Source organism: Centrocercus urophasianus, unplaced genomic scaffold (assembly GCF_019232065.1).
Source record: "Centrocercus urophasianus isolate 14NV4802_14NV808 unplaced genomic scaffold, USGS_Curo_1.0 seq_12, whole genome shotgun sequence".
In the NCBI taxonomy this organism is placed as follows: domain Eukaryota; kingdom Metazoa; phylum Chordata; class Aves; order Galliformes; family Phasianidae; genus Centrocercus; species Centrocercus urophasianus.
Window position 1 is genome coordinate 61,902,774 of NW_024884364.1, and position 14,260 is coordinate 61,917,033.

General features: G+C 38.3%; 1 protein-coding gene across 1 annotated transcript in view; it reads left to right on the top strand.

Moving 5' to 3' along the window:
• Positions 1-14,260, top strand: part of MYO16 (myosin XVI) — a 261,913-nt gene that overhangs the window by 227,912 nt on the left and 19,741 nt on the right. Inside the window, exon 32 of the mRNA XM_042810398.1 lies at positions 10,881-11,039. Within this exon, the coding sequence (XP_042666332.1) occupies positions 10,881-11,039 (159 nt within the window). The remainder of the gene's footprint in view (positions 1-10,880; positions 11,040-14,260) is intronic.

The following is a 14,260-nucleotide window of genomic DNA, read 5'->3' on the forward strand; positions in this document are numbered from 1 at the left end:
CTATAACTGTGAATTCAGTACTTCAGGCAGGGATTTCTGTGATTATTTTCATAGCAATGTATTTTCTTCACTAATCTGATGTGACATCATTGTTTCAAATTCAGTGCTGATTCAGGAAATTGTCTGACAGTGTTGTGGGCTTCTTGAGATATTAAACAGTCTTCAGTGTTTTTTATTTGTGATTCAAGATAGAGAACCACAAAGAACTTTGTTTGGGAACAACTGTGTCGCTTGTCATAAACTGAAGGTACATTAATGTGAAACATTAGTCATAGCCGAGAGAACAAGAAAATTGAATTGTAGCACACTTTAATTCCTGATACCAACCAAGAATATTGGTTGTTTGGCAGTAAGCATCATATCACCTGTTTTTACAGGACTATGGGTATTTGGAATGAAGTGGAGAATGAAATTTGAACACACCTTTTAATGAAAGTCTCTTGTTCTCAGTGTGAGTAAGGAATTCTGTTCAGATGCTTTTAACTTACTTACATCAATCTCAGCATTAAATCAGCTTTTGCACAGAGCCTCAGTAGAGAGCAGTAATTCCATTCCGCAGAAAGTGGCAAGACTATGACATTTATTTTTGTTTTGCCTTGGAATGAAAATAAAGCATTCTTAAATTCTGTGCAGAAATACGTTCTTTCAACGTCCAGTCTTTCAGAAGTGTTTGGAAAGTACTGAGATGGTTTGCGTCGCAGATGCTGAATTTTTTTCATACTGAAAATGTTAACAGTGCAACAATTTGACTTTTTTTGGACCCAGCTAAATTCAAGAATTTTAGTGATAGTTGGGATGCCATTTAGGGGTATCTCTGCACAGAAATATTTGTCCCTGTTACATACAAACCAAGCTGCACCTAACCTTTCTGGCTTAGGTATCCAAGAGCAATGCATTATGATGGTGGAAGCTCCAACATGCCTCACTGATGACTCAAGTCTTGACAGGACTTGAGCAACTCACCATGAAACAATCCCACAAATGGGTTGTGTTCCAGCTGCATTGATATTTTGTGTGCCAGGATGGAGAATCAGGAGAAGGAAGCTGAGAAGAGTGTGCAAAAAAGCCCTGGTCCTCAACATGTGAGTGCCCTGGTCCTCACGCTCTCTTCTCACGATTTCACTGTGCTGTTGGGAGAGTAGGACAGGTTTGGAAATGGAGCAGGTTGGGAAAGTAGAAGCAGCAGTCTGAGGTATCTGCTTTTTGTCCAGGCCCAATGGTGAGTGGGAACATAGAAAGGCCTTTGGATTCAGAGCTCCCTTGTATAGAGCTTTTGCTTCATTTTAAAATGAAAGCCATGAAAATGAATTTTATCATCTGTGTGGTGCAACTTTTAAGCGGGAAAAAAAAAAGAAGAAAAAATTGTTTACTCTGAAGTTTAATGTTTCAGTATTTCTTTTAGCTCTTTCCTTAAGATTTGTTTTCAGTATAATGATGCTGACTGTATTAGTAGAATGTAGTGATAGCTTTTAGCCACAGGTTGGCTATGTTTGTACATATTCTGTATGCTTATCATACTGCATCTGCGATAGCCATACATTCTGCTTTGAGGAACATGGGACTGTCATTGACCACTGCAGTATCCCTTCAGCATGAACTTAAAACAAGGTAAAGGTATATCTCCAAATTCAATTCTTATTTGGTAAGCTCTCTTAGGAGACAAATTGCAAATGTTGTCCAAGAGGTTTTCCAGAATAGCTGTCTCTCTATGTTGGATGACAGCACAGATGATCCAGAAATACTCCTTGGACTCTTCCTCAGGATCTACCCAAAAATTTCATCTGACTTTTTTGTTGCTGTTAGTGCCAGAGTTCATATGAGAGAGATCCTGAAAAATCTCTGTAGAAGTATTCTCTGAGAAAAGTAAATAGAACCAATGTGATGCAGTTGGTTGTAGGAAGTCCCTGTCTATTTGTTTGTTTGGGTTTTTTTTTTGTTTGTTTATTTTCACAATATTTGCAACTGCATTTGAAGGAGAGGAAGGTTGAGACAGAGACTCATAACATAATTCCTTCCAGCAGTAGCTACAGCTAGCAGTAATGGCTGTTCTGTTACTGAGGTACCGCACACAAAAGTAAACATGCTTAAATGTCTGTCTTCAAAAAGACTTCTGCATCCATGTTAGTTAGAAGAAAACAGTTTAAAAAAGGGAAGCTGTGTTTTGTACCAAATTACCATCTCCTTTTCCAGATGGCAGCATTTGATTAACCACACAAATACAAGAAATAGACTATTTGGTGAGCCAATCAACACACCTAAGAGTAAACAACATTATTACAGAGTATAATCAGCTAGCTTTTTTTTCCATATTAGTCTTTAAAAAGCAGGGGACATGACGGAAAGAGATGTTTCTTGCAAGGCAGGAAGTTGTCTCAAGCAGTACTGCCTTCCTTCTTCATGCTGGAGCCTCAGGAAATCCAATCACTGCTGAGATCCATTTCTGAGAAGAAGGGGTGAAGGAAAAATCCCACTTCTCTGAAATGCATACACTGGTGGTACTCCAGTATACTTGCTGCATTAAGAAGATGTTCCAAGTTCTTGTTCAGAGGCTGTCAAGCAGGAGAGATGGCAGTCTGTCTATATATTCTTTGCCGGTGATGAATATTTAAGAATATATAGAAAATATATAGAAAATATAGAAAATTTCCTTCAGTAGCAATATTCTTTGATTCATGTTGGGAACCAACCCAGTTCAAACAATCCAAAGTCCACCAGACAGGGACTATCTCCATCACCAGCTCTGAAAACTTACCTGACCCAGAGGTGTTTCTAACATTATTTCTAGGAAGAAGAAAAAGGTTTGTAACTTGTAATGATTGTTAGCAGTGTAAAAGTAAAGCACTATCACCCCACCACCATGAATCTGTCAGACAAGAAATTGGAAGAAACTTGCCTGGGCATTTTCAATTCTAGATGTATGGCTGTAACAGCTATTGCTATAGCTGTAAAGTGATTTACAGAAAAATCATGGGCTCACTCAGATCTAGAGGTTTCCGCATTTGCCTCAGTAACTTCCTTGTCACTACCAGCTTTACATTCTGAGCTCTAACTAACCAGTGTCACACCTACATCACAGAATCACATAATCACAGAAACACCAAGGTTGGAAAAGACCTACAAGATCATCCAGTTCAACCATCCACCTACCACCAATAGTTCTCACTAACCCATATCCCTCAACACAAAATCCTAATGTTCCTTGAAACACCTCCAGGGTTGGTGACTCCACCACCTCCCTGAACAATGATGTTCTTGAAGATGAAGCTGGATAACAATGAAGAAGGGCTCTTCGTCAGCTTGGATATTAGGAAAAATTTCTTCTCAGGAAGACTGATGAGGCAATGGCACAGGCTGCTCAGGGAGGTGGAGGGGTCACCGTCCCTGGAGGTGTTCAAGAGATGTGTGGATGTGGCACTGAGGGACCTGGTCAGTTGGTATGGTGGGGATGAGCTGATGGTTGAACCGGACGACCTTAGTGGTCTTTTCCAACCGTAATGACTATGTGATTCACTTCCAGCAATGTGAAGTTTGTAACTTGAAGTTCTTCATGGCTTGTGTCTACTCCTTTTGCTTCCCAGAATTCATACAAGACTTCCACAAATGCATCTTCTCAGAGCAACGTAGGGATTGTCTGTTTCCCTCATGCCATATTTACCTGCTGCATTTAAGAATGAGGCTTCTGGAGTGTGTTCTAATGCCTTTACTATCTCCAATTAGAGGGAATGATGCTGGAAGCAGCACTGCAAATTCATTGCTGCCTGTCCTGGGAGCATCACTGTAGGGGGAAATCCTACGATTGCTGCTGGCAGTACAGGCTTTGCAAGATGAAATAAATCAATGAATAATTATTGCAGTGGCAGCTGGCAGCACAGCTATAAGGGCGAGACAGGCAGTACACGCTAATAGGCTGGGGGAATCCTGTCTTGTCAGTTTTCATCCTGCTCCATTTCTTTCAGCAAATAAGATGCATCTGCTTGCCTCCAGCTCTCAGCAGACAGAGTAAACAGTCATGCTACAGCAGGTCACAGTGTGACTTCATGTGAGTAAACCGAACTAATCTGAAGCAATATGCATTCATCCAGTGAAAGGACACCCAAGACAACATGCTGAGGGTAGCTAGCAAACTCCACTGACAAGGAATGTCTCAGTAGTAAGTCAGAGCAAAACAGGAAATGCCAAGTGAAATTGCCAAGGTGCAACAAAACACAGTGATAAACACTGGAGCCAAAATAAAACAACCTCTCCTTATGTAACCTCCCTCTCCTTATCGTTCATCAGACGATACCTGTGTCATTTGTGCAGTCATCATCTTCCCTCATTGCACAGTGTCCAGTTACTGCAGGAAATGTGGCAAATATTCAGGGTTGACTGCTAGCATTTGTTGTATTCCTGACTCTCCCAGGAAAGAACAGGGGCATAGATCAGGAATTGCTTCTGTCTTCAACTTCTTGCCATTCATATGCTTGTTAATGAGATCCATCGGTTATCACTTATTCATGTGTACAGTGACAAGCTGCTTGATTTGAAATTTTCATCTGCTGGATGCTAGCCATAGTTTTCAAGAAATCAAGCTATTCAGCTTTTAGATTCTCTGGTAGCTCAAGAACAAAAAGCTTCTTCAGTAGCAAATAAATGTATCTACCAGAATACAGTGTTTTCTAGATTTCAAAGTTGCAAACAAAATTGTGAATAGCTGTCTGTCTTGATGTAAATAATCATAAGTTGATTATTTATTGCAGGAATACATGTTTTCCATTAATTAAGAAATTGTTTGATATTATTCTGGGATTTATTGTAGATATCAAATGATAAGAACTATTTCCTCCTTTTTTCATATATTTCTTTCCATAATATGTCTTACATATTTTTGTAGGTTGAAAAATATTTGTGAAAAAGGTATTAAGCCTTTTCTATAATAACTGTGGATTTTATTTTATGGGACTGATCATTTGTGGACCAGGGCAGAGGTTGTTTCTGTGTTAGGACAGAGACGCATCTAGCTTAGCTGGTGACGCAGGAATTCCTTGTTTGGGAACATAGCCTGTGCTCTCCGTTTAATAAAGAAGTTGGAATGTGTGCTGTGAAAGATTGATCCAGATATGTGTCAGATCTGTTCAAGAGGGGTATACACGCTTGTATGTCATATGACTTCTGTTTACCCTGGAGTAAGACTAAGGAAACTTGCCTTCCCTATACCATTAGAGACTGGCCTAGTGCAAGTGAAGATGAAACTTCTGCATATGACTTCAGCAGAGTCTCTGCAGCTGTTTGGGTGTCCACTAGCATCGTCCTGTCTGAGGTTTTGTGGGTTTTTTTGACTATTTGACTATTGTATTCTTTTCTCCTGAGATGAACTTAATATTGACCGTTCATTTCTGATTGCAGTAACTAGTCAAGGCAAAGGGCTGTGTTTATTTTCATAGATGAGCTAATGTCAGGGTATGGCAACTCAATCATCTGGGCAACCAAAGTGTTCAAGCAGTCCCTGGCCTGGTTTTGGAGCTGGCAGACTGGCCCCCTTCCAGGCAGATCTGGGCATGGTTCAGGAAATGGCACAGGCCAGGGACTATTCCCAGCAGACAGCTTGGATGCGGTTTGTCTGCTGTGGAGGACAAGTATGTTTAATAGCATAGACATGGATCTCTTACCATTTGCCTCAGGGCCAGAGAACAGTTGTGAACACATTTAAATTTACCAGGACAGAATAAGTAGTAGGCACTCTGTATTTACCCTGTATCATGAATCGCTCAGTGCTCTGGCAGCACTGCACAAAGCATCCAAGGTAAGCATGAATCTGATCCAAAACCCACTGGAAGCAGTGGAGGCCTTCTGTTGTTATTAATGAGTTTTTGGTCAGACTGTAAATGAGCACAAAATGCTAAAAGAAGTATTTGAAAAAAAGAGCATAAACGGACAGATAAAAGTTATGGATGTGCCTGTTTTTAAAGAAAGAAGGGCAGAAAAAAGGGCATTGACAGAAAAGTAAATTACAATTCAATCAGGTGAGCTACTGCTGGGTTTTTAATAACATTCCGTTTCTCCTGTCTTGCTGCAAAAAGAGTCTATGGTGATTCCACCTAAATACTGATATCAATCATTGATGTATACTTTGCTTTAGATTTTGTTAAACAGGCTAAATATATAGTTTCCTTACAAAATTAATAATTCCTCAAAATGTTTTAGTATTGCACTTTAGTCTGTCATCTGAATAGAGCCTGTACTAGTTTATTTTGTAATTTTGTGACAACACCATTAATTCAGCCTAAATACTACTTATGAAATAACCATAGTGTTCGGAATCCTACATTTTATGCTTGAGAAAAAAAAAAAAAATCATTGTATTATGATATTTGGAACTCACTTATTTGGAGCTCAATTACAAGAGTTCAGTTTGGTCTTCTGACACAAAGTTATCCCATTTAGTCTTTCAGGGTATTGGCTTTCTTTTAAAAGAGACATAATAATTCAAAAATGAAAATAAAAAGCAGATAAAGAATCATATGTTAAATCATGTCCGTGACTGCCATACTCTGAATTTATTATTCCAAAGTAAGTGAAACTAAGTTCATATGATGCCTTATGAGTTTTAAACTCTTTAGACTCTTTGAGAAACACTGAGACTAGCATGCAAATGTGGATTTCACTACCTGCCTCTTATGCATGCATTTCCTTTTACACTTTTCAAGTACTGTTGATACAGTTAATTATCGGCTTACTGGAATACAGAGCTTGCTTGTAAGGAAATAACTGTTACACTTTTCATTTGTCTTACTGTGATTAAAAACATTGTACATGACCTTGCTTTCAGTTATATTAACTATCTTGCAATTGAGGGACAAATTCAGCTCCCAGTCCGTATACATCCTCAGTATCCATACATCTTCATTAACTGCAAGATTAGTCAAAGCAGAATTTGACTGAGTCAGAGATATGTTTTTGGCAGATTAAGTTTGCCAAAATAATAGTCCAAATGCTGCTCACAGTTGCAAACAGTCTGTATATTTTCACTTAGAGCTTATATTCCTTTTATAATCATGAACTCCCACCATCCTCTTACAGCTGATACCTCTCTGTAGCTAGTGTCTCACTAGTAGGCATGGATGACTTTTCAAATAACATTTCTTACTGGCTGGCAACTGTTAAAATGCTGTTAAAAACAAAACAAAACAAACAAACAAAAACAGTAGAAGATTCTGGTAGATCATCATACATCCATCTGGTGAGAACAGCAAAGTACAAGTCTACACAGAAAGCTTGTGTTGGTGAAGATGTGCAACTGGAACCATAGTTTCTTCTTTTCTTCTCTTCTAAAGTATTCATGATAGTTCCAGAAGGTTGATAAGGCATGAGAGAGCTGTACACTATTGTTTCTGTAGGGGTTCATGGCAGCAGGAGGAGGTAGATTTTAACGTGGAGAAAAATCTAAGCTGCTATATCACGTGACTGAGAATGCATGAGGGTAAAGTGAATTTCAGATGAGTATTTGATGAATAAAATTAGAATTTGGAAATTTTTCAGTAACTCTTATCAATAAGTGTTATCAGTGTACTTCCCTATGTCTTTTACAGTTGTCCACAGCATTCCTGTATAAGATATTGCTGTGCAATGCTACTCTGTGTGGAACAGAAGTGTTATGACAAGGAGTCAGGAGATGTATTTTTTTATGCTCAGCAAATGTTTTAGGTAGTGGGAAGGCAGCAAAGAGGGACACCCAATTCCAGCCTGGATCGCCCAGTCATCCTATGTAGGATGTGCAGGACAGTACCCTGGTTACACCTGACTAAAGTATCCACTTGTTATCCTATCTATAAAAGAGATTTTCTTAAGAAACTCACCCATTTTATACAAAGTAAAAAATAAATAACCAGTACCTATTTGCATACATAAACTACAGCCTCTTCAGGAGTCTTTTAGAAGTTAGCCAACATACGTGTTTCCACTTCTCCCAGAGATTCACATCTCTGCTCCAACAAGGAGCTGCAGATGCCTATATATAGAAAATCAGTACGATCGCCTTTATACAATCCAGATTATTTTGAAACAGAATACGGGCTTCTCTTCTGCCCACAAGATTAAGGAAATAAGGCACTGCAAAGTTTTTTTTTCTTTATTATATCCTTCTATTGTTTAGGCTGGATAAGAGAAGGCTCTGAGGAGACCTAATTGTGGCTTTCCAGTACTCGAAGGGAGCTTACAAGCAGCTGGGGAAGTGACTTTTTAGACAGTCTGATAGTGATAGAACAAGGGGGAATGGCTTCAAGCTATAAGAGGTGAGATTTAGATGTTAGGAAGAAACTTTTACTTAGAGCATGGTGAGGCGCTTGCTGGCATAGGATGCCCAGGGAGGTTGTGGATGCCCCATTTCTGGAGGAATTCAAGGTTAGGTTGAATGGAATCCTGGGCAACCTGATCTGGGTGCTGGCAACCCTGCCCAACGCAGGAGGCTGGAGCTAAATGATCTTTAAAGTTTCCTCCAACCTAAGCCATTCTATGATTTTGCAATTTCACGATTCTATGATTAAGTAATTGAAGATGTACATTTGTTACAGAAACTGAATAGAGTGAATGGGATAGCATATCTCTATGTAAATAGCTGTCTCAAAAGGTATTTCGTTTGTCCACTACTTGTTTCTGCCAGTTTATTATGAGATTTTCACTCAGTGATAAATATCCACAACTCTGTTTAGTACAAAGGAGAAAAGATATATATATTATATTTGGGTTTTTTTTTTTTTGTTTTTTTTTGTTTTTTTTTTTTTCTGAGAGCCCTTCATGAATGCTGTGAAAAGATAACAATGTACCCATGAAACAAAAGGCTTCTACAGAGTAGGAATGGAAGAAAATGTCTTTCCACTTGCATAGTCAAATGAATTGCAGATGTCAGGCAAATCAGTAAATCTTTTGGGTATCAAGAAAAATAAGGATCCCAGCCACTTACTCTGAGACTCTTTATGTAAAAGGTAGCACAATAATTATGTAGGTGGATTATGATCTATAGGCAAGTGCACTGACTATTAACATCCAAAAGTGACATTTCCTTTTCAGACAAATTAAATGCGAGTTGCAAAGACACATTTTTCAGACAACTTGCTTTCACAAAAGCTAAATCAGGCATGCTCTTATGATTGTGCTGCATGCATTTTCTAGCTCAGACTCCAGTTCTGTTGCCTGCCCCAAATCACTTACTGCGGGTAGAGGTGGCCTCATTTTTTCAGTGCATAGCACTTTTGTCTAAATATGCAGTTTATGAAACAGCACCACTGAAGTACTCCAGTCAGTTCTGGCAACAAGTAAAGATCAGGGAATGAGGGCAAGAAAGGGAATTAAAAAAAAAAACAAACATTGAAATATTTTATTCTGACAGCTTGGAAATGAACTTTCTGGCTTTTCAAGACAGCTTTTTTGTTAGAAAAGGAAATGTTAAGAAAGATTCAGTATTAGATAACTGAAAGCTAAACACAACTAAGAAAGCCCTTTTCAGTGAAAGGAAACATTTCAAGTCAATCAAAATGGAAGTATAGTTTTCATTTCATTAATTTTTTTCAAAAGAATGTTGGTACTGTGTAATTCAAGGTTGTTTTTTTTTCAGTTTAGGTATGAAAATGAAAGTTGACCATGCACTCGATGTTAAGTTTGAAAATCTACAGGAAAAGTATCTGTTGCATTTGTGAAGAAGGTTTTTTTCCTCTCCCCTTGAAAAATTTGTATGTGCTTGACACTTATAAGTATATATTGCATCTTTGAGAGAGCTGAGAATGTCACTGGACATACGAGTGAATGCTATAACACTGGTTTTAATAACTAGTCTTTTGACTTCCATCAGTTGTTGCTCTTATTATGACAAAGCTTAAGCAGACCCACCCAAAAGCAAGCTCTTTGAGGACTGTCAGAGGAAGTGTTTCTTTTTCAAAGTGCTAAATGAGGGCCTCTGTACACAGATGAGCCACTATGCATCAGACTTGCAGCCAATGCCAGCTCCCAGTGGGTGGAGAGAGTTAGGGAAGCTGAAATGGAGCTAGCCAGAGAACCCTGCCAGTGCAGCACTTAAAGCAGTCTCACTGGAGCTGCCACAGAACAGCAGAGTGGGCATCACCACAGGTGCTGGATGTGCAGTGGGCACCATTCCTGGCCTTGTCTCTCAGTCCCCTCTGCCCTCAGTCAAGATGGAAAGAAGAAAAGAGAATTTTGCCCTTTTCTTTGTGAGGAAATATGCACTGTATGCAGCCTGTGATCTACTCCAGGACCAGGGCTCCTTCTGGTATCTTGAAGAAATTTAACTAGAAGCAATGACTTGAAAATCCAGAATGTTATAGAAAGTGACAGCTGATGGCTGGAAAGCCCTGAGGCAGGGTAAATAGTGCCCATGGGGAGGCCTTGCTGGCAGGAATGTTGCTACTTATGGTTTTATGTTAAAGACTGTCTCATTTTTCAAGGGGGGGGAATGAAAGAAAAGAATAAAGCCATGTTTTGGCTGTTATTGTTCTGACCTAATGTGATGGTAAAAGACAATGCAGTGCTGACAGCAGTATACGAACTTCTGTGACATAGAATAGGACCTAAAATAGGGTCAATACAAACATGTGGAGCTTTTTCAGCTGACGTATATGTGAAGAGAAACAGTACAAATAAAATTTTGTTAAAGCTTTCAATTTCATAAACTTTAAATGGCTACAGGTGGAACACTTGCAAAAAAAAAAAAAAAAAAAATCCCTGCAAAAGTAATTTACTTGAACCTTCCATGTTTATTGCTGGTCTAGTGAACTTAGCGATTAATTAAATTGATTTGATAAAGTAATTTGGTTTCTCAAAGTTAATTGTGTCTATTTCTGTGTGAAAGCCACTAGCAAATCGGAAGCTGACAAGCCTTCTCTCTACGGCAGGTGCTGAAACTAACCTGAACTTGAGGAGCAGAGAAGATCCAAATGCATCAGATACTGGGTCAGCAACGCAGGATAAAAATGCAAATAACCATGGAACTCAGTCTTCTAATCCACTGTCCAGTTCTGTGACTGCTGAAAATGGAAATTCGGTATCAAATGGTAAGCATTTTTTAATCCCAAATCTCTTCTAACATAAAATTGCTGAAGTGTGCCTTTCAATGCGCTTTTAAAGATACAGTCAAGCTGGAATCTCTTGAGTTGTGAAATATCTCTGTTTCTGGAAGTGGCTTAACTTTGTGTGTATGAACTGATAAGCTCATCCGCAATAAAAGCTGAATGTGAAAAAAATGAAACAGCCTCTGTTGAGGAAGTTGTAATTACCTCAGCTGCAAGTCTGTAAATAGCCTTAGGAGAACTGAGATTTGCGGCTTCTGATTCTATAATCAAGAAAAACGGAAGAGACAATGGAAAATCAGGATCTCCCATTGGTACAAGTGCCTTGCTAGTGAATGACAAATTGTATGTAATTGCAGCAAGATGATCAAAATAGCGCAAGAAGAGTGACCAAATTAAATCTTTCAAGGTCCTATAAGCATAAACCTAAAGTTATAACACCTGTATTATGAAAATCAGATAATGTGATTACACAACTATGAATATAAAATGAGACAAAAAGAAAGTATTCATGGAATCATAAAATTGCAAGGTTGGAAATGACCTGCAAGATTGTTTATTCCAACCATCTTCCCATTACCACTGCTACCACAAGCACTAAATCGTATCTCGCAGCTCCTCATCCAGGCGCCTCTTGAACACTGCCAGGGACGGCGACTCCACCACCTCCCTGGGCAGCCATTGCAGTGCCTGACCACTCTCTGAGAGAAAAAGTTCTTCCTTATGTCTAACCTAAACCTCTTCTGGTACAACTTGTGGCCATTTCCTCGGGTCCTGTTAGTTGCCTCGGCCAAACCCCTCCTCATCCCAACCTCCCTTCAGGAAGTTGCAGAGTGCAGTGAGGTCTCCCCTGAGCCTCCTCTTCTCCAGACTAAACAATCCCAGCTCCCTCAGCCACATTTATTTTGATGGAATGTGGAGGAGCAAATGTCTAAATATATGTGTGATACTGCATATGGCTATCTTCCTACCAAAAACTTAAATCTGAATATTGTTTACCTAAGTAGAGCAGTTGTATTGCCTTTAATGCTTAGGGTGGAGGTGCACATAATGTAGAATATAGTTGGTAACTTGCAAACAACACTGGAAAATTTGAAGGAATAAAGTATCAAGTGTAATACTACATTTTGTTTTCCAAATATACTATCCTTAAAAAAAAAAAAATCCAAAGCTAGAGCTATTTAATATGCATAGGTTTGAACTGAAAAATCAAGTTTATCAGGAATATTTCATGTTCCAGATACACTTTACTTAAAAAATCCTCTGGTTTTGAAATGAAAAAAATCAAGCTTTATTACTTGAAATGAAGCATTTCAAAATTAAATAATTCTTTTTTTTTTTCCAGGGAAATTCATTCTGCAGTTGTAGGCCAAAATAATTCTTCCTGATCTTTCTGATAATCAAAGCAGAAAATTCATCCAGTTTGAGAAGTCATAGGAGTGTAGAGGTGCATTCATTCCTGTGTGGAACTGGGAACACACTGTAGTAGAAGAAAAAGGCATCTTTGTCCGTTATAACTGTGTCCCCATTTGTATCAATACAACAATTTAGGGAGGAGGGAGTGAGTTTTCCAAATGTGTAACAGTCAGACTGTTATATTAACACAAAATCTGTGGGTAGACCAAGACTTTGATTCCTTTCTATGTAGGATTTTAATCATATATTCTGATGTCCTAATAGGGCCTGCGGGAGATCAGTTTTTTATAAGAGCAATCATTTTATCCCCAGATCCCTTAACTGGGAGTTTAATCACAAGAGCTGCATTTTTTTCAGCTTAGAAATGAAGTGATGCTTTATGTTTCTAATTTGTGATGATTATAGTTAAGTTAGCAAATGATTGCAGTTTCTGAAATAAATGGTCATTGCTTGAATAGAAGGCCAACTGGTAGGTGAGATGAGTGCTTTCAATTGTGTGAAGTTTTTTATTAGTGTGTTTGCAACTACTAGTTGCCAGGGCTATTCATATCGGTAACACACTGAATCAATTATGCATAAACAAATTATTTTTAAACCATTTGTAAATGGAAAGTTTAATCATAAAGGTGTAATGTGCAATGGAATTTTCCAGTATTTTTTTTCCATTAGAAAACATCACTGCATCAAACTCAAACTTTCAATGGAAGGTTGCTGATTTTGATGCAGCTTTCGTAAGGAATGGTTTTGGTTTCTGCCGTGAGCAGAAAAAAAGTCCTTTTAGGTTTCTCAGTATCCCACTTGGCAAGGGATTAACATTATTTCTGGTATTTTAAGGTTCAAATCTACGTCTTGCCTATCAGGCTGTTGTAGAAATGTTACAAGCTTTAGTTTTACCCTGACACAAAAGACCAAAATAAAAAAATAAAATATGTGGTATGGAATGCCACTGTTCCAGATAGCATTAATAATAATAGAAAGCACTAACAAAATGAAATTTTCAGTGTGCTTAGATTACATGAATTGTAAAACACCTTTCTTAAAAGTAAAAATCCTTGCAGGATTCAACTTCAACATCTTGATTTTGAAATCTCTAGGCATTACTGATACACCTACCTATTGTAAGGTACCTGCTTCAGTAGGGGGATTGGACTCCAACTCCTGTGATTCTGTGATTCTATGATTCTTTGATTTTTGAATGTTCCATGAGATATTTTCATGTCAAATACTTCAATTTTTTATTCCTGTACACAAGATTCCTCTAACTTTGCAGAGAGCAAAACTTGAAATGTGTTATTAGTTAGTTGATGCCGAAATTACAAAACTTGTGAGCATAAAATAATTTGTTTCCCATTGCTACTCAGTGGAACTGTATAACCTATTTTTCACTGTTAGTATGAAGACCTTTGTGCAACATCACATGAGTTAATACAGACAAGTGTCACCACCATTTCCTCTGAAGCATCACGGAACTTAAAGTCACTAAGGTCATAAGAATAGTCACTTTGACCAAGATGTTAATCTTATGTCTAAGCCAATGATTCTTTAGAAAACCATTTCTAAGTGACTAAAAGACTGGCTAGCTCAGCTTCCAAACAGATTAATGCTGTGTTGCTCTGAGAAGCTGAGTTTAATTTCTGGGACTGCTGTTAGCCTGCAATTTTAGTAAGTTTGTTTTTCATTTTGTATATTGTAATCCACTTCTTTTTGTCTATAATATTATTAGCACAATTATCTACAATTCTGTACTGTGACCATGTGGTTTGTCTTCTACAAACCCGCCACATCTACCA